The sequence below is a fragment of the Ochotona curzoniae genome, unplaced genomic scaffold (genome assembly GCF_017591425.1).
Source record: "Ochotona curzoniae isolate NIBS_2020 unplaced genomic scaffold, NIBS_Ocur_1.0 contig_3819, whole genome shotgun sequence".
NCBI classification, from domain to species: Eukaryota; Metazoa; Chordata; class Mammalia; order Lagomorpha; family Ochotonidae; genus Ochotona; species Ochotona curzoniae.
The window spans coordinates 19,358,721-19,378,766 of NW_024466004.1; the positions used below are offsets into that span (position 1 = coordinate 19,358,721).

The 20,046-nt window shown below is 45.9% G+C and overlaps 1 protein-coding gene across 1 annotated transcript; it reads left to right on the forward strand.

Moving 5' to 3' along the window:
* Positions 1-3,366: 3,366 nt before the first annotated feature.
* On the forward strand, positions 3,367-16,811 carry BAG2 (BAG cochaperone 2). Its single transcript, XM_040983034.1, has 3 exons — positions 3,367-3,618; positions 15,049-15,158; positions 16,211-16,811. Exons 1-3 carry the CDS (start codon positions 3,506-3,508, stop codon positions 16,624-16,626), a joined length of 639 nt encoding a protein of 212 aa, XP_040838968.1. The 5' UTR covers positions 3,367-3,505; the 3' UTR covers positions 16,627-16,811.
* Positions 16,812-20,046: the final 3,235 nt, after the last annotated feature.

A 20,046-nucleotide genomic window follows, 5' to 3' on the forward strand; every position in this document is an offset into this window, starting at 1 on the left:
CCCTGGGAAACAGTGGCAGTGGCTCTATGACTTGGTTACCTCCTTCTGACATGGGAGTCTCAGATTCTGTTGTGGCTTTCTGGCTTCACTTTAGCCCAGCCCCTACTATTGCAGGCAATTATGTTGTGAGTCAGTCCGTGTATAGAATATCTCTGATGTATCTGTTTCTCTGCTTTTCAAATAATTTTTAAAGGATTTTCATTTATTTTTGTTGGAAAACCACATTTACAGGGAGAAGGAGAAAATGACAGTGAAAGATCTTCCATCTGCTCGTTTATTCCCCAAATGACTACAACTGCTATAACTGAGCCAATTGGAAGCCAGCAGCCAATAGCTACTGCCAGGTTTCCCCTGTGGATTCAGAGATCCAAGGTTTTGGGCCTTCCTCCACCGTTCTCCCAGGCCCTAAGTAAGCAGCTGGATGGAAAGTGGAGCATCCAGGACACAAACTCACACCCATATGTGATGCTGGTGCTTGCAGGTGGAAGATTAGCTACTGTGCTTGCCCCCAATAAATAATAAGTTTTAAAATAACATTAAAAGTCTATTCAGGAATAAACTTCTTTAACTCTTTACAATTTTTATTTTACATAAACTATCTTCAATTTAGTTAACCATTGAAGTATCGGTTCTGACATTATATATCTAGCAGTTGAGACTCCATTGCAAACAATAAAAAAATCATGTAGGTGGTAAACTGTCATGCTGTCTATTAAAGTTAAAAATATTTTTATAATATTTCATGAAGACAAAGATAAGGGTAGAATTTTGTTCTGTCTCAGCAGTATTAGTGTGAAAGGATGTTACTTCTGTTTTTAAAGTAGACATTGTAGTTTGGGAATTTACCAATCATCTTTCCAAAAAGACTACAATATGTTTTTTTTTTTTTTTAAAGATTTTTATTTTTATTATTTTTTCATTGGAAAGGCAGATATACAGAGAGGAGAGACAGAGAGGAAGATCTTCCGTCCGATGATTCACTCCCCAAGTGAGCGCAACGGGCCGATACTATGCCGATCCGAAGCCAGGAGCCTCTTCCGGGTCTCCCACGCGGGTGCAGGTTCCCAAAGCTTTGGGCCATCCTCGACTGCTTTCCCAGGCCACAGGCAGGGAGCTGGAAGGGAAGCGGGGATGCCGGGATTAGAACCGGCGCCCATATGGGATCCCGGGCGTGCAAGGCGAGGACCTTTAACCACTTGCGCCACCGCACCGGGCCCTACAATATGTTTTTAATTTCAATGTTTAGACGGTCAACAAAAGCTTTAGAAAGTAGTCACTGTGCTGGGTCTTCACGTATCTGCAGGAGTTGCTGACTAATGAGAAATGGAACGGGCATACCAGAAAGAAGAGTGGTTATGCAGATGGGACAAGAGGAAACAGCACTTCCTTGCCCAAGATTACACACACGTGTGGTTTACATGCTGCAAGTTAGGATTTCATGGGGGACATGGTTGAATAACAAGCTTTTTTATATGAGGGATGTTTCATTATGACCCTTAGGATAATTGGGTTACTTCACATGTTTTCATCAAAAAATATTTACTGCATTTCTACTTTTTAAAAACACAATTATTTGGAAGGTTGAGTTACAGAGAAATAGGGAGAGGCAGACATCCAGTGGTTCACTCCTCAAATGGCCACAACAGCAGGGGCTCTGCTAGGCTAAACCCACAAGTCAGGAGCCTCTGGGTCTCCCATGTGAGTCCAGGGGCCCCAGTACCTGGTCTTCCTCCTGCTGCCTTCCAAGGGTAACAGCAGGGAGCTGGGTTGGAAGGGGAGCCGCTAAGACTCAAAGCAGCGCTCCTATGGGGAGCCAGTGCTGCAGGCAGAGGCCCAGCCACAGTGCCAGTCCCATATTTTAAAAATATAAAAATTACTTAATTTCAACAATATAATAGCAAGGAAATAAAATTGGTGGATGACATTAAAGAATTACAGGTTATCCTAACCAAGTATTTCTAACAGAAACATGCTTTCCATTACATCACTCAAATTGTTGAGTACCTGCCCTGTGTCAGCAAGTGTTTTAAGAGCTTGGCATACAGCAGTGGCAAAAGTTCTAGCAAGGAAAAGCAAGGAGGCTGGTGAGTCTGATGCAGGATGAGGCTTTTCTGAAGACTGGCTTTTATCTGAGGATCCATTGACGGTTTCTGAGAATGAAAACTGTCACAAACTTTAATCAGGGTTATTGCAGTTGACAATGCATGAGAGGTGAGAGTAAAAGGGAGACCAAACAGAATGCTGGAGTAACCTAGGTGCAAACTGACCAAGTGGCTTGCACTTGGTGTCAGTGGAATTGAAGGAAGAGTCTGCATATACTCTAAAGGTAGTATTGAAGTGACTTACTAATTACTGGATCTAGAATATGAGAGGAAAAATTCCAAGGTGATTCCAAAGTCACATTATAGATTTCAAACATTCAGAAAACGTTGAGATACCAGTGTGTCACAAATGACAAAATACATTTACTGACGTTGGTTCAGTAATGCCCTGCACCAGGAGCTCGTTAGTATTTTGAACACAGATGGTGTGTGGATCTACGCCGAAGGGCCTCCTCTCTGCCTAGTGTGTAAATGATTCAAGGCTATGATTCAGCTTACAGCTGTTTTCCTGTTTGCAACCTGAGCTATCAGAAGAGTGGAGAAAGCAGTTTTTTTAAAAAATAGGGCAGTACCACTCCATCTTTTAATAATCTTTACTCCATCTTAAAAAAAAAAAAAACAGGATTTATACAAGTTGGTTGTGAAATGATCTTAATACCAACTATTTGAAAGTCCAATTGCAAAATTTTTTGTAGGAAGATAAAGTAAAACTCCCTTTCTTAGAATACATGGGAACTAATTCACCTTGCTTTCCTTATTTAGCCAAGCAGTGTTGTTGGTGTTATCTGGGCTGTCATTAGGAACAGTGCCTAACAAGGCAGGTCAGGCAAGTGTACTTCCAAGCATTCTGTTTTATAGAGGGGCCCTTTCCCCCCTGTGTCAGAAACGTGAATATTTTTGTTCTTGTTTTGAATTGTGGGTGCTGGCGGGAAGCCTTCAGTAAACCTACACCCACAGCAGATCCCCTCTTTGTGGTTCCTCTGTTTGTGAGGAGTCCAGGACTGCTCGGGCTGCAGTGTTCGCTGGTCCGAGCTCCGACCTCCGACCTCGGGTTGTTGCAGGAGCAGAGGGAGCAGCCCACCACGTCAGGTGTCCGCCTTTCTGGATCCTTCCCTCCTGGAGTCTCGGAGGCCCTTACTTCCTCAGGTCCCGAGCGCTCCCGGCCCATCCGGCCTCTAGCCAGCTGCCCCCTCCCCCGGGGGCGGCAGCCCCCCAGGCCCCGCGGGCGCCGCGCCTGCCCTTCTTTGGCCACGCTGCGGCGGCGGGGTCGGCGCGTCCTCGCGGGCGTCAGAGGAAGGCGGGCGCCCCGCGCGGTGACGGCGACGCCTGCGGCCCGGGAACGCTCCACTCGCCGCCGCGGGAGAGCCCGGTGACCTCTCGGCCGCCCCGCCTCGGAGGCTCGGATGGCTCAGGCTAAGATCAGCGCCAAAGCCAACGAGGGGCGCTTCTGCCGCTCCTCCTCCATGGCCGACCGCTCCAGCCGCCTGTTGGAGAGTCTCGACCAGCTGGAGCTCAGGTGAGCGGCCGGCGGGCGGTGTGCGGCGGGTCCCGTGTCCTGTTGGCCGCGTGGGCGACTCGCGGGCACAGGCGGCGCGGGGGGCTCCGGCCGGCCGGACCGGGGCGGAACCTGGGAGGGAGAAGTTGCTTTGGGGGGATTGTTGTGGATGGAGATGGTTTTTGTGTCTTGTGAGAGAAAATGTGTTCCGCTCAGGCTGACATGTGAGCACGTTGTTGTGGACAGACGAGCTCACCTGGGCCTCTAGGAGGAGAACGCCCAGAGAAGATAGAAGTTCGGTTGACGTTACTGGAGATTGCGGGCAATGTCACCCTGTTTCTACAGAACTTCCAGAACCTTCTCTGGGGTCCCAAAGCTCTTCTAATTCCCCCTCTTCCCGACCTCTCCCACCCCCACCCCCAGCACATACTGGGTTGTGCGTGTTTTAAGGGAGCAGATAGAATTCAGCGTTGCCGGCTTCCCAGTGTGAAGTTTCCTTGTTCCAAAACACTTCAGAGCCGAAATGGGGTGGGGGTGGGGGAACAAGGAATGCATCTAAGGGCGAGCACTGCGGGGAAGGGCAAAGAGCGGCTGTGGGCTGAACAGTAGCTGTGTTGCTTGCCTTGTGGATTAGACGCGATAGCTTTCCTGGCTCTCCTAAACCCACATCCTGTGTTCCAATATGTATTTTAATATGTGTTAAAGATAGTCAACAGTTTCCCCCTTTTTACCTGATTTTGATGTTAAGTAAATAATGTAACAATTGACTTGCCTAGGATTTTTAAATAATATGAAGACATTTTGGAAATACTTTTTGCTTCTAAGAGTGCCTAAAAGCTTTTAGGTACTCCCTGTAAACACGTGTGTCCGTAAGTTAGTACCTAGATTGCGGCTGTGTGCAGGTGTGGTCAAATAACAATGTTGTTAAAACACCCACAGCCCCCTGGAACTCCGTGGCATCTGGTTCCATGGTGTTTGGCAGGTTCCGAGGGTGTAAAGGCGTGTGTAAGTCAGCACTGCTGTACTGTGTGGCTTTATTTCCATGAATATACTAAAGCATGAACACGTGTCTGTCCACCCACAAGATGTGTAAGTAACCCCTTTATCTCCTAAGGGGATTCCTTATTGCTGCTGGGAGGAAATAGCCTGAAAGTGCCAGGTTCTCCAGCGCCAAGTCCAGGGGTGCAGTGGAGCCACTTGAGCCCTACGCCATGCTTTGGGGTTCACTGAGGATGAGACAAATTGCAGAAGTGATGCTTCGTTTGAGATTGCCAAAGTCGGTGAGCCTGACCAGTTCAACTCCCAGAGAAAGTGGGGTGAACCTGCTATGGCCACCGCTGCTTCAGGCCCCCTAAGGAATAGTGTTTCTTTTTTGTAGGGCCTTAGCAACTGACAGACACAGTCTACAGGTGCTGCTGGTTCCTCAGCCCTGGACAGGCGAACCGGCTTTTTTCTTTTCTGCCTTAGGGAAAAATGAGGCATATGTACCCTCAGCTTCCATTGAGCTGAGTCATTGTACTCGGGCTTGACTTAGTGCCTCACAGGTGGTGGAGACAAAAGCTGGCAAGTGCTCCTCTTTGAAAAGAAGGCCGCTGGCTTCTGCTCTTACTGTGTTTCTAATATTTAATGTCGAATTCTGATTATGGCACATGACTAAATTCCAAGTGGTTTACTTAGCGCTTGGCCTGAGGAGGAAAGGCTAATATGTAAGTGTTGTTTCTTCCTTGAAAAACTAAAGAAGTGTTTCAGAAGGCATAGAAAAATAGATCAAAATGCTGAAGCTGATCTTAACTGCAGGTTTTTGAAACCATGCGCACACAAGCTTGTGTACCATTGAAAACGTGGAATTCACGTGTATTTTTACTCTACTTCTTTGATTTTATGTTAAACATAACTAATAAAGTAGTATGTTAGCAAAGTAAACGGCACGGCTTGTGCTTGGAAGTATGCATGTACTGTTCCCTGATGTTGGTTCTGTTGTCTGTGTAAGAAGTGCCGGGAAAGCACGAGGAGGTTATACCCGATGCCTGATGACTGGGAGTGCATGGCCCACGTGATGTTTAAAATGCTTGGCAGTCGTCCACGGTCTGTTAGCCATCTCCCATCGCTTCTCGCTTTCTATGTTGACCACATCTTATCTCAATATTGCTTTCCCAAAGAGGCCATTCCTTTCTCTCCTGGTTTTCTTGTTTTGTGCATTTGCCAATAACTCAGGTTACTCTGCTTGTTATTATTTGGTTGACATTTATCTTTTATAATTAATGCGTGGAGCCTAGCATGTCAGGCTCCATTTCTTTGTGGAAATTACTGTCGTCTTCAATCTACAAATGGTAAATCTATCCTGAGGAACAAAGCCTTATCTGCGCTCACGCTCCCAGGGTTGGGAACTCAGATTTGAACTGAGCAAGTCTTGCTGTCAAGGCTGTAATGCTTCATGCTTTCATTTTCTTTCATCATCCAAAATATAGAAATGATGTAATTTTACTGACAGATGAAGATTAACTTTCAAATAGCCTCCAGTTCAGTAAATATTAAATAGCCACTGTGTGCCAGGTATTGGGTAGCTCCCAGAGGCTCAGAATGGTAATGGAAATATTTGAGGGGGATGAGTTTTGGGGACTGTCGGCAGAATGAAGGGACAGGAAGATGGGCTGCTCACAGGTTCCTCAAAACCCATCACGTCGTGGCGGCTTCCCTCCCGCCTGCTGTTTGCCATGCTTCACCTGAGCCAGGAGGTGAAGGGCTGGGTCCAGGCTCATGCGGATTGTTCGTCTGCCTCAGCTTTCCTTGTGAGGTTGTGCCACTGTCTCAGCAGTCACAGAGCAGATGGCACCAAGGCTAGTATAACACAAACAGCTGGTACCTTCAGCGAGCACTTCACATCCCTCTGTACAGGGAGAGGGCCTGTGTTATCTTTTAGAAGTACATAGACAGGGGTGCAGGGAATTAAGTGGCTTGCACAAGGCTGTGATTCCTGACTCATTTTAACACTAAAAATGCCAGTCCCATTTTTAGAGTGCCTCCACAGTGAATGTAATCAGTAGTTTTGGTGATCATTAAGAAAATCCTTCAAATTTTTGCATTGTTTAAAACACTAAGTGATTGTTGCAGCATTACTTTGATACAAGAATATTGAATAAAAGACAGGACGGACTTTAAGAACTTGTTTTAGAAATCATGTCTTTCAAATAGATGCGTGATACAAGCATTTGCTGTTTCCCTTCCTTTTGTGAAAACAAATTCTTATTATGAACAAATAGAAGTTTGCGCTGAGAATGCAAATATAGAATACTCGGGGCCTGGGGTGCACGGAACTCACCCACACAGGTAACTGCTGTAGCAATGTCGGGCACTGGGTTAAGCCTTTACTCCCCGTGCTGTACCTCCGTCACAGCCATCATCTCTTTCTTACCCGTCTCGTTCAAGGTGACACAGCTGGCAAGTGGCAGCGCCCATGCAGCTGGCAGCACCTGCTCTGTTTGCAGACGTTCCATTCATGGCCAGGCTCGGTACACTTGTCATTGTACCGCTCCCAAGTCTGCCAGCAGATTCTCTTTCTGACCCCTTAGAGAGTAGAAAAGTGAGGTCCCGAGGTCTGTGCACAGCTAAGGAAACCTGAGCTCCTCGTTGGTCCTCTTACATTTTCTGATTAAACCTCTTTTGTCTGAGCCTGCTTAGTTTGGTATGATGGAGACTTTTCCAGCAGCACTGCCCAGGCCAGCCTTGATGACAGGGAAAGTTCTTTCCCAATTTGGACATGTTGCTGCTTCTAGGATCTATCGGCAAATACAGAACAGGCCTCAGCCACTGGGAGCCGTGTGCTCAGATGAACTGCTCAGAAATGGGAAGAGTGAAGAGAGATGATCCCACTGTGGTCCAGCCAGAGTTCTAAACTAATAGAGAAATGGGCACCGGTAAAAAATGCAATGACTGAGAGATTTTGAGAACTACTGGGAAAATTGCAGACAAGTTATGTGAGCTGATTTTCAGAATAGCAGTAGCTCATGACTTGTACAAATAGTATTTAAATAAACTAAAGGATTAGATTCAAGTTTAAAAATATATATATATATATATATATATATATATAAATTTTATTTGAAGAGAGAGTTACAGACAGCTCATTCCCCTAATGGCTGCAACAGCCAGAGCTGGGCCCGCCCCAAGCTGGGGACCAGGAGCCTCCTTGGGATTTCCCACAAAGTTGCAGGGTCCCAAAGTCTCGGGCCCTCCTCTGCTGCCTTCCCAGGCCATTAACAAGGAACAGGATCAGAACTGGAGCAGCTGGGACTCGAACTGGTGCCCATAAAGGATGCTGGTGCTGCAGGCAGAGGCTTAGCTTGTTACACACAGATTCAGCTTTTTAAAAGAAAATGCTCAGCAGCCCCGCTTCCCACCCAGCTCCCTGCTTGTGGCCTGGGAAAGCATTGAGGATGGCCCAAAGCCTTGGGACCCTGTGTGGGAGACCTGGAAGAGGTTCCTGGCTTCGGATCAGTATAGCACTGTTGTTGAGGTCACTTGGGGAGTGAATCATTGGACGGAAGATCTTTCTCTCTGACTCTCCTCTCTGTATCTGAGTTTGTGATAAAAATAAATAAATCTTAAAAAAAAAAAAAAAACCTAGAATTCTGATGTAGTCTCCGTGCTGAACAGATGAGCAGCGCCTTAGGAGGCTGTCATAGCCCCAAGGAAGAGCAGGGCGCAGCTGGCCGGGAACAAGTCCTGCCTGCTCGGCTGGGTCTGGGAGGAAGGATGCTGCAGGAAGAGGCAACAGCACGGGAAAAGCCCACAGAGCCATGGGAATCTTCACACTGAAGAACGGTGTTCTCCCTGTGCGTACAAACAGATCCATGTATTAAAAACTGTAGATACCAAGTTCTATAACAGGCGAAATCAGTTCTTTCCTTGGAAAAGAAAATGCCCAGATAAGCCTGTGGGAAGCCCTGTGGAACTTAAAAGCACCATTTAATTGCATTTGGTTTCAAATAATGACAGACTGTCATCTTTTAAAAATTTTTTTTATTGGAGCGCCCAGCGTGGTAGCCTACTGGCTAAGGTCTTGTCTTGAACTAGCTGGAATCCCATGTTGGCACTGATTCAGTTCTGGCAGCCCCACTTCCCATCCAGCTCCCTGCTTGTGGCCTTGGAAAGCATTGAGGACGGCCCAAAGCCTTGGGACCCTGCACCCACGTGGGAGACCTGGGAGAGGCTCCTGGCTTCGGGTTGGCTCATCTCTAGTTATTCAAGCCGCTTGGGGAGTGAAACATCAGAGGGAAGATCTTCCTCTTTGCCTCTTCTTCTCTCTGTATATCTGCCTTTCCAATGAAAAAATAATTCTTTAAAATTTTTTTAATTGGAAAGGCAGATTTACAAAGAGATTACAAGCGGCTGCGACGTCCAGAGCTGAGTCAGAAGCTAGGAGCAAGGAGCCTCTTGTGAGTCTCCTGTGGGTGCAGAGTCCCAGGGCTTTGGGCTATCCTCCACTGCCTTCCCAGGCCACAAGCAGGGGGCTGGATGGGAAGTGGAGCACCTGGAATTAGAACCGGCGCCCATATGGGATCCTGGCACATGCAAGGTGAGGACTTTAGGCACTAGGCAGGCTACCGCACCAGGCCCAACTGTCATCTCTTTTATGATAGATCTATTATATGTAATTATTTTTGCTGATAACTTCATGAATATATAGGATTAGCTTATTGAAAAATAAACCTTTTAGAGTAAATTCAGTTCTCTTGGTCATCTTACATTTGAATACAATGTAAAGAGTGTTAAAAAGTAATCTTTTCTTTGAGCACCTCCTTATTACCCCTCACATATTCTTCTGTGTCATTGTTCATATTGGAGTCATGGTTTACATTTTTAGCATGGAGGTTTCATATCGGTGTCATTCAGTCTCTTTCATATGGACTGGGCCCTAGTTTATCTAGAAGGGACTCGTGATGTAAAACATCTAAATAATGGATGATGCTGGAAGCAGACAAATTTATAGGCTACGGTACTCATGTTGTGCTGTTTTCCAGCCAAAATTATGACATAAGACCCTCACCAACTCTTTGCTTTCACTGGGTTTCATAAACCCCAAGTTGAACATAAATGTAGTGTCCTGAGGAATAAAGGCACTGGGATTTAACAGCCGATCAGTGCTATTTTTGGGTGTAACAGGTGGGTGATTGATGGGGAAAAGGCACATGTGTGACTGTGGTAAGAAGTCCTTTTCTGGAACGGACATGAGGCGTCCCTGTTGTGCCCACTTGAGGCAGTATCCTGCATTAGATCATCCATGAGCCTTCTCTTTTTTAGGTATACGAAGAATTTATTAGGAGTTTGGTTCAAGTGATTATGGCAGCTGAGAAGTCCCGTGACAGGCAGCTGCAAGCTGGAGAGCCTGGGATGTTGGTAGCGTGGCTTAGTACAAGGCCGGGGCCTCCGTGCCCAGAAGCCAAGGAGGCCAGTTGAAAAAGCTTGCGAGCCAGCCAAGTAGCTGTGGGTGTAGTCTTAGAGTCCTAAAGCCGGCAGCTGACATCGGAGACAGAGGTTCAACATGCTCTAGCTTTTTCAGAAAGGCACCAAATTGCCTTCTCATTTGTCCTTTGTTTAAAAGATGTGGTTATCTGAAAGGCAGAGTGTCAGAGATGGAGGCACAAAGCCCTGGTTCACTCTGCAAACAGCTGCAGTGTCCAGGACTTGGCCAGTCTGATGCCAGGAGCCAGGCTCTCCTTACTGGTCTCCCACAGTGGTGTTGGGTCTAAGGATGTGGGCCATCTTCTGCTGCTTTCTTGGCTGCATTATCATGGAGTTTGATCCGTAGCAGCAGGGACTAGAACCTGCTCCAAAACGGGATGCGTGAGATAGGCAGCAGCTTGACCCACTTCGCCGTAGTGTTAGCCATTCATCTTCCTGTTTGGTCTCATCAATGGTCTCTGTCCATTGATGGTGCTACCATCTGGCACATTCAATACTGGGGATAAGTATTTTGTTTGGCAAAAGTTGGTGATAAAGTTACTGTAATATATGACAGTGACTGCCTGGCCTGGCAGTGACTGGATGCATTCGTGTGTGTGTGTGTGGTGGATACGTGTGTGTGTAGTGGGTACACATGTGTGCAGTCGGGGCAGGAGGGAATGGAATGCTTCTTTGGTCTGTCCAAGATTTTCTACCAAAAATCTACAGGGGCTTTCTCATTAAACTTGGAAAACACAAAGATGACCCCATTGTTGCCACTCCTTACTACAGTAGTAAAAAACTATAGAGAAAAAAAAATAGAATACAATTTTAAAGTAAGATTTGAAAAATGACCTCTTAAGCTGTGTGAACTTAGCTTAGGAAAACTAATATAATCAACAGAATGGTCATGAAAATTATTAGTGAATTGAGGTTACCAGTTAATAAAATATACTTACAAACAGAGCATATCTTAAATCAGCAATGAATGAATGGAAGATACAACTAAAATTATTCATAATGCACTAATATTCAGAAAGTACCTAAGTGTCTAGAACACTCAAGAGTCTATAATACTACAATGAAAACTACTTCAAAACTCTACTGAAGAATAAAAGATCTAAATAAGTGATGAGATGAGCCATGCCTTGGGATGGAATGAAAGTATTATAAAGATGTCCTGTTTCTCCAACTCTGGGAGATACAGAAACCTCACCCTAAAGTTCATGTGGAAGGGTAACAGCCCCAAGTTGCTTCTGAAGAAGACTGGGTTGGGGCACTGCTCTGGCAGGTGCTGACAGCATAAGATAAGCCTGGTGGTGTAAAAATGGATGTGGGTATAAGAACAGTCGGACATGCTTATGTATGCAGTAAAGCTTACACAGATGTGGAGGGCAAAGACAGATTAAAAACATTTAACTGCACATAAGGGTGGATTCCAAATGGATTAACAATATAAATATGAGGAAGGTATGATTATAACATTTGATATAGGAAGACATGTGATCAGAGGTGAGGAAGGCCTTTAAACAGAGCTTCAAAGCAGTCATCAAAAGGCAAAACAAAAAAATGTGAACTTGATTACATCAAAATAAGGATGTCTGCTCAAGGAGGAGGAGATTCCTGGCAAGGTCATTTATGACAGGGTGAGAGAAGAGGGTTGCCAAGTCTGTGCTCCATACTAAATTATTATAGTCAGAATGAAAATCAACAAAACCACACACACACACACACAGCTGGGGGTTATGGCGCAGGGGGATAAGCAGCTGCCTATGAGGCTGACATCCCATATCATGTGCTTGTTTGGGTCTTGGCTGCTCTACTTCCAGTTCACTTCCTGCTAAGTCATCTGGAAACGACGTGGGAATGGCTGAAGTACTTGGGCCCCTGTGACCCGAGACCCAAATGGAATCCCTGGCTCCTGGTGTCCGCCTGGCCCAGCCCTCGCCATTGCTGCCATTTGGCGAGTAAACTAGGAGATGGAAGATCTCTTTGTTCTCCTGGCTGACCCTTTCTGTAATTCTTGCTTTAAATGCAGATGAAAAATTTTTAAAAAAGCAAAGTATATGAGCCAGCTTACAGGACATTGAAGAGCTGTCTAACATTACCCACAAGGAAAGAGATGCGTTTTTGATACAGAGACTGTCCGTGCACACTGCTGACACTGACCACACATAGAAGCTTGGGGTACTGAGTGCCATGGGCTATGGAGATGATCATAGCCCTGTGCTGGATTTAGTGTGGACACCCCAAGGTCTCAGCAGCGCTGCCCTGGGATGTAGCCTGAGGGGACACGCAGGCCCAAGGGGCATGGTTTCAGTGGAGCCTCCTATGTAGTAACGAGAGCTTGGTGGACTGCTGTTAGGGAGAGTGGGACGGGAAAACTAGATGTGTGTACAGAAGAAATAATGTGCAATTACAACCTAGCAAATTTTAAACGTTTTTTTTCTTGCTTAAAATTTTTAAAAAAGATTTATGTATTTTTATTGCAAGGTCTGATATACAGAGAGGAGGAGAGACAGAGAAGAAGATCTTCCCTCTTCTGTCCACTGATTCACTCCCCAAATGACTGCAATGGCCAGAGCTGCGCTGATCCAAAGCCAGGAGCCAGGAGCCTCTTCTGAGTCTCCAACACAAGTGCAGGGTTCCAAGACTTTGAACCGTCCTTGACTGCTTTCCCAGGCCACCAGCAGGGAGCTGGATGGGAAGTGGGGCTGCCGGGATTAGAACCAGGGCCCATACGGGATCCCGGCACGTTCAAGGCGAGGACTTTAGCTACTAGGTTTCCGTGCTAGGCCGCTATTTTTTTTTTTAAGATTTATTTATTGATTGATTTTTATTTATTAATTTATAGAGAGAAGGCAAAGCAGAAATATACTTTATCCACTGGTCTATTCCCCAAATGACTACAACAGCTGGAGCTAAGCCAGTCTGAATCCAGTAGCTAGGAATTTCTTCTGGTCTCCCGCATGGGTCCCAAGGACTTGAGCCATCCACTGCTTTCCGGGGCTGCAAGCAAGGAGCTGATTGTAACTGCAGCAGCTTGGACAGGAACCAGCATCCGTAGGGGATGCCAGCACTTGCAGGTGGAGGATTAGCCAATTGAGCTATTGTGTTGGCCACTAAAATGCTTTTATTTATCTTATGTGTGTGTAAGAGAGAACTCTTAGCCATTGATTCACCCCAAATGCCTGCAAATGCCAAGCCTGGGCCAGACCAAAGTTGGAACCAGGAACTCAGTATAGTTCTTCCAGGTGGAGGGATGGGGTCCAACTACCTGAGCCATCCCCTGTTGCCAGGATGCATAGCAGCTGGCAGCCACAGCTGGGAGCAGAATCGGAGCCTGAACCCAGGTACTCCAAGATGGGATGTGGGCGTCCCTGAGCAGCATCTGAGCCGCTACACCAACACCTCCCTGGAAACTACCAGTTATGTACATGCACACAGACCCCTGGTCGGCTCCTAATAACAGTGCTGAGTGAAAGATAAATCCAGGTGCGATCTTAAAGTCCACCGTGGGGCCAATGTTGCAGTACAGTGAAATGGCCACAGGCTTGCAGTTCAGGTTTCCCACATGCATGCCAGTTTGTGTCCCAGCTGCTCCACTACCAGTCGAGTTCCCTGGCAGTGACCTGGGAAAGCAGCAGAAGATGGCTATTTGGGCCTCTGCCACTCACTTGGGAGACCCGGATGAAACTCCAGGCTCCTGGCTGGCCTAGTACTAGCTGTTAGGACCAAGTGAGAGTGAACCTCAGTTTGGAAGATCTTTCTCTCTCTCCTTTCTCTGTCTCTTTCTGTCTCCGTATGTAACTCTTTTTAATAAATAAAATTTTTTTCGAAAAAGTATATGATTAATAAAAAAAAAAACCTGTGAAAAAATGGGCAAATGAAATGGACATTTTTCAAAAGAACGAATTCAAATGGCCAACACGTATATGAAAAGATGCTTAGGCTCCCTAGCTGTCAGGAAGATACAAATGTAAACCACATTGAGGTACCATCTAACTCCAGTGAGACTGGCCTATATTCAGAAATCTACTAACAACACCTGCTGGGCACTCAGAAAAGTGCCCTCCTTCCCTGCTGGTGGGAGTGCAGGCTAGTACGGCCACTGCGGAAATCAGTATGGAGAGTGCTTAGAGAATTACAAATAAACCTGCCCTATGACCCCGCTCTCCCACTCCTAGGAATAAACCCAAAACAAATGAAAACTGCATATGAGAAGGGGATGTGTAATCCTGTATTAACAGCAGCACAGTCTACAATAGCAAAGACATGGATGCCCATCCAAAGAGGAGTGGATAAAGAAACTGGTATATGTGCTCCATGGAATATTACTCAGCCATTAAGAAGAATGAAATTATACCATTTGCAACTAGATGGTCCCAACTAGAGACCATTATGCTCAGTGAAATGAATCAATCCTAAAAAGACACATACCATATGTTCTCTCTAATATAAGGAAACCATCATGCAGATTGGAATGTATAACGATAGAGTGATAGAGACTACCACATCCAGATGTGGAGACACAGTGCAACATGAATTCCTGCTTCCAAATTAAAGATGGACTCCCAAAGAAACTGCTGGGCATATCTAGACAACAGGATACTGGACTGTCTGACATTGTCGGGGCACACTTAAATATCAGACTGCTGGAATTATAACTCCTTATAAAGGACTATACTGTTGTAAAAATATGGGGAAAATCAGTCGGGGTAGGATTTGGGGGGAATGCCTGACTCTACAGAATTGCATCATAAAAATCAAAATTTTAAATTAAAAAAATATATACAGTTAATGAACAACATTTGTAAGAACAGTAAAATTGGATGGTTTCCCTGTAAGGGAGAAAAATGGAAGGGATAAATGGATTAAAAAATAGAAAATTGAAGAATTCAAAATGAAGAACTTTTGGGGAGTGTTGAAGCCAAGATGGACTGCATGAGGGCCACAGCCCGTGGAAGAGCATCCTCTGTACTAACCGCTTTGCTTTCCTGCTGTACATAGGGTTGAAGCTTTGAGAGAAGCGGCCAGTGCTGTTGAGCAAGAGAAAGAAATCCTTCTGGAAATGATCCACAGTATCCAAAACAGCCAGGACATGAGGCAGATCAGTGACGGTGAGAGCCATTCCCACCGAGGGGCTTGTCTGGGCCGCTTGTTCACGGAGTGTGTGTGAGGTGCGGGGCGTGTGTTCCGGGACCTTGGGCACATGGCTCCTGGGCTTCAGCATTTGATGCAAGCTGCAGAGAGCAGCTGCAGCTGTCAGCTTGTTCCAAGAGCTGCCAGGCCAGGGATGATCCTTCCAGCGTGCTCCCAGCCCGCAGCTCAGAGGGAAAGGCAAGGCCCCCACACTCCGGAAGAGCTGGCCCCTAGCAGTGAAGCCATGGGTTTTAGCTCAGCTTCCCGTTCATCTTTGGGGCCTTCTAACCAACTGGATTTCAGAACAGGTGGATGCGGAGCATTCCGAGATGAACTGAAGGGTAAAACAGAGAAGAAATGGAGGAAGCACAGAGAGAAAGGCTGAGTCATGGGACCTAAAACCCCTTAGTATGTAAAGATGTGCTGTCATTCTCATTGAGAGACCTGACTGCCTGTGCATGCTCACTGTGGCGTTGGGTCCGTGGTCCTGGGCTTCCCAGTCACTGCTCTTCCAGAAGGGCTTGTGGGCCAGGCGGCTGCTGAGTCCAGGTCCAGCTGTTGTGTATCCGCTGTAGGACATGGTCTGGTCTGCTGCCCTTCATGGCGCTGGGCAAGCAGGTGGCTGACTTTGTCATCTATATGATGCAGTGCTATCAGAGCCCCTTCACCGTCATTGCCTCCTGGTGCTGGCCAGGGCAGAGCCCCCCCTGCCTGCTAATCTCAGCTGCTGTGGATGAAGCCACTGCCTGCCTCTGAGGCCAGCTGATCCTCCAGCTCTCCTTATGGGTTTTTTTTTTTCCCAGGCAAAATTTGGGGCAAAATATTCTGATAAACATGCACATTTAATCTAAAACTTCTAGGAGATAGTTCATCCACTAATCTGACAAGCTGTAGTTTCTGCTTTTACAAATGAAAGATTTCACAGAAGTGCTTGTAGAAAATAAATGTAACCACGCATGCCTCAGTGTTCTTAACAGCTAAGTCTGTGCCTCGTGTCGATGATGAAATTTCGTAACTTTTTATGTCTCAGGAGAAAGAGAAGAGTTAAATCTGACTGCAAACCGCTTGATGGGACGAACCCTTACTGTTGAAGTTTCAGTAGAAACCATCCGAAACCCACAGCAACAAGAATCCCTAAAGCAAGCCACCAGGATTATTGACGAGGTGGTCGGTAAGTTTCTAGACGACTTGGGCAATGCTAAGAGTCACTTGATGTCACTCTACAGCGCGTGCTCATCTGAGGTGCCACCGGGGCCCGTCGATCAGAAGTTTCAGTCCATAGTCATCGGCTGCGCTCTTGAAGACCAGAAGAAAATTAAGAGAAGACTCGAGACTCTGCTGAGAAACATTGAGAACTCGGACAAGGCCATCAAGCTGTTAGAGCATTCCAAGGGAGCTGCTTCCAAAACTCTGCAACAGAATGCTGACAGCAAATTTAGTCTGTAAACCGCAGGGCATCTAGAAACGGTCATGTAAAAATGTTAGGTACTATTTTAAGTGACAACTAGTTCTTTATGTTAGTACGTATAACCACTTATTTGATACTGACAATTGTTTTAGATGAAGAAAATATTTCTGCTGCCATCCGTTTTGTGAATACCAATTAAAACGAGAAATATTTGAATTATCTATCTAGACGTTTGTAGATTTCAGTTCTTGTCCTGGGATCTAGCACATTGCATACATGCTTTGGCCTGCTCTGTGTTCGGGGGCAGGTTAGCACTCGGCTGGGAGCGAAGCTTCGAGACACCGGACACCTGGGGCGCGGGCACACTTGCTCTTCCTCATGGCAGCACGCACTGTGCTCACAGGCCCGGAGGCAGCACCACGCAAGCGCCTTCCGCAGCACTGCCTCATCCCACTGGTTTTTCAAGGCGTCTGCAGTCAGATTCCTTTGCAGTTCAGGATGTGTGCATCTCATGTTTTGTGCTGTGCCCGAAAACGTGACCTACCATGTAAGACAGTCAACTACAAGCTTATTGCTGTGAACAATACTGTATCTGTGGATGTTCTCTCAAATGAGTCATTTCTCTAAAACTAGTGTAACTGCCTTATCCTTCAATGTGGCTACAAAGTCTGCCTGCTTGTCGCCTCGCAGAGCTGCGTTGCGCACAGCTGTGCCTCAGTTTCCTTTTTGATTCCCTGTCTGGGACGTGTAGCTTGTTCCCACTTTGTTGCAATTACTACAACATTGTTTATATACATGGAACTTTACCTTTCTTTCTGTGGATTTTTTAATATAAATCCCCTTGATATAAATTGATTTATTGAGTCAAAGGGTTTGTACATTTTCATGGTCTGACACATATTTCTAATGTTTTATATCAGTTCTATCAATTTATATTCTTTAGTAATTAAAATGTAGTCATTTCACTGATACTTTTCCAACACTGAGCATTAAACTTTTTTCTAACATTAGATATGAAACACCTTGGTTTATTTTGCTGTTTACTAGCAAGGTCAGCTATTGCATTGATCAACTGTGATAAATGAAGCCACGAGAGAACTCGTTTGTTCGAAGTGTTTGGTGCTAGTGAAGTTACGAAAAGAAAAAAAATAGAAAAAAGAAAAAAAACCCCTCACCAACTACCATCATTAAGCTGTTTTGATTAGAATGTAGACACCCTCCACACCAAGAACCAAGAAGGACAATCCAGCCTGATTACATGCACGCAATTAGACTCTCTTTATGCAGAGCAATTACAATCTGAGAACATTCATGGTTGCCTTCTGTGCCATCCCGAACTGGGCCTCACTTCAATCTGCTCATTTCATGAGAAACAATGATTCTATCTGTGGCTTGGCGCTGTCAGATGATTTTCCTTTTATGCTTTTTCTTTGTCAGGTTTTTAAATTTAAGAAATGGACACTTCTGACAGTCCTCGGGTTCTCAAGTGGAAGTGTCTGTAGTTGCACTGGCTATGGGAAACACCCCTCCCCACGGCCCACTCACTCCCCAGTCCTTCCACAAATGCACTGTGCTTCACAGTCTTTGTATCCTTTGCATTAGTTTTTGTTTGTTGTTGGGACATGTTATTGGAGGCCGTTCTTGTCACAGAATTAAAGAGCTGTGTTCCACCCTCTTGAAGCGGCCTGGCGATCATGGCCTGTCTCCAGCCTCCAGAGATAGTACATCAAGGAGGAAGACCATGCATGTGGTTTTGTCTTTTTAAGATTTCTTTATTATTTATTGAAAAGGCAGAATTGGAGGGAGGGGAGAGAAAAAGAGAGAATCTTCCATCCACTGGTTCACAGATGGCTGCAGTGGCCAGGGCTGGGCCAGGCTGAAAGCAGAAGCTAGGAGCCGTAGCCCGGGCTTGGCACAGGTGCAAGGACCCTGGCACTTTCCCAGCTGCAAATGCCTCTGTCACAGGCCGCATTTTTTTTTTTTTTTTGGTAAGTATTTGAAAGGGAGAGTTACAGAGACAAGGGGAGAGACAGAGAGTCCATCTTTTGGTTCATCCCCAGATAGCCGCAACTGCCTGGCCAGTCTGGAGGCAGGAGTTTCTTCCAGGTCTCCCTTGTGGGTTGCAGGTGCCCAGGTACCTGAGCCATCATCTGTCTTTCCAGGTGTATTAGCAGTTAGCTAGATCAGAAGTAGAGCACTCATATGGGATGCCAGAATCACAGGCAGTGGCAAGTGTTATGTCACAACACGAGCTCCACAGACGGCAGTAGAATCTACTTCACAGCAACACCTACCCCCATTTTTTAAATATTTATTTTTTTTTATTTGTTCTGTCTTCCGTCCTATTGTGGTACCAGGTGTCCTCTGCAGGTTGCAATGAACTGCCATATCCTCCATGTGCACCTGGATATGTTGTCCAATGCTCCGTCTGAGCGCCTGAGGAGGCTCAGCTTTGACACTTGTACTCCATGGTCAGACCATGGAACCTGCACTTCTCTTCATGGTTGGGGTTCTGAGATCAGCAGTTCAGTTGGGGGGATCCCCAAAGGAACTTTGTCTGAGGTGATCCCGGACCAGATTCTTGTGGGTGCTTGCCAGTGCAGTCTGTCACCCTGGGCCGTCTTCTGTTGCCTTCCCACGTGTCTTGGCAGAGAGCTGGATTGTAAGGAAAGCAGCTGGGACTCGACCTGACACCTACATATCATGCTGTTGCTGTAGGCAGTAGCTTAATGTACTGTGCCACAGGGCTCGGCCCTGAGTGAGGTGTGAGGAGTGATGGCCTGGGCCTTCTTGATGCTGCGGTTCTCTCTACCATCCAGTCAGGATGTTTAGCATTTGCCCTAAAATGGTGCTCATCTGTCTGATGGAAAATTCTGCCTCAATAGAATTGAAAAAGTTGAAAGAAGCTGACACAGAAGCAGCACAGTAATGATTTGGCAGACTAAAAAAGAAAATTAAATGATTTAAACTAGGAAACATCTGCTTATGATTAACTGTCACAAATGCTGATATATTTGAACTACAAATATATAATGGTATTTTTGAAGGTTACTTTTTATAGTCAAAGACAAAATTATTGAAAGAACTGGGAATCTTGAATAAGACAAGAACGTAAGTGAACTTGAGCTTAACCATCCTGTGTATGTCTGTGAATATAGAACAAGTGAATGAAAATTGACAACCCAGAACACTGCAGGCATGAGGTGCTATCCCCACCACTTACCAGCAGAGGGCCTCACAGCACCGAATGTGCCTCTTGGGTTTTTTTTTTTTTTGACAATCTTTACATAGTTAATTAGGGTAAAAAGGTTCAAGGGCTATGGGTAAGACTATTATTTCCATATTGTTTCCTTCATGTATCTGAGGTAAAGGGAGATATTAAGGGAGAAGCCCCACCCAGTCTCCCACCCACCCCAGGTCACGGATGTAGGGCATGCTCCGAAGGTCTTGTTCAAATG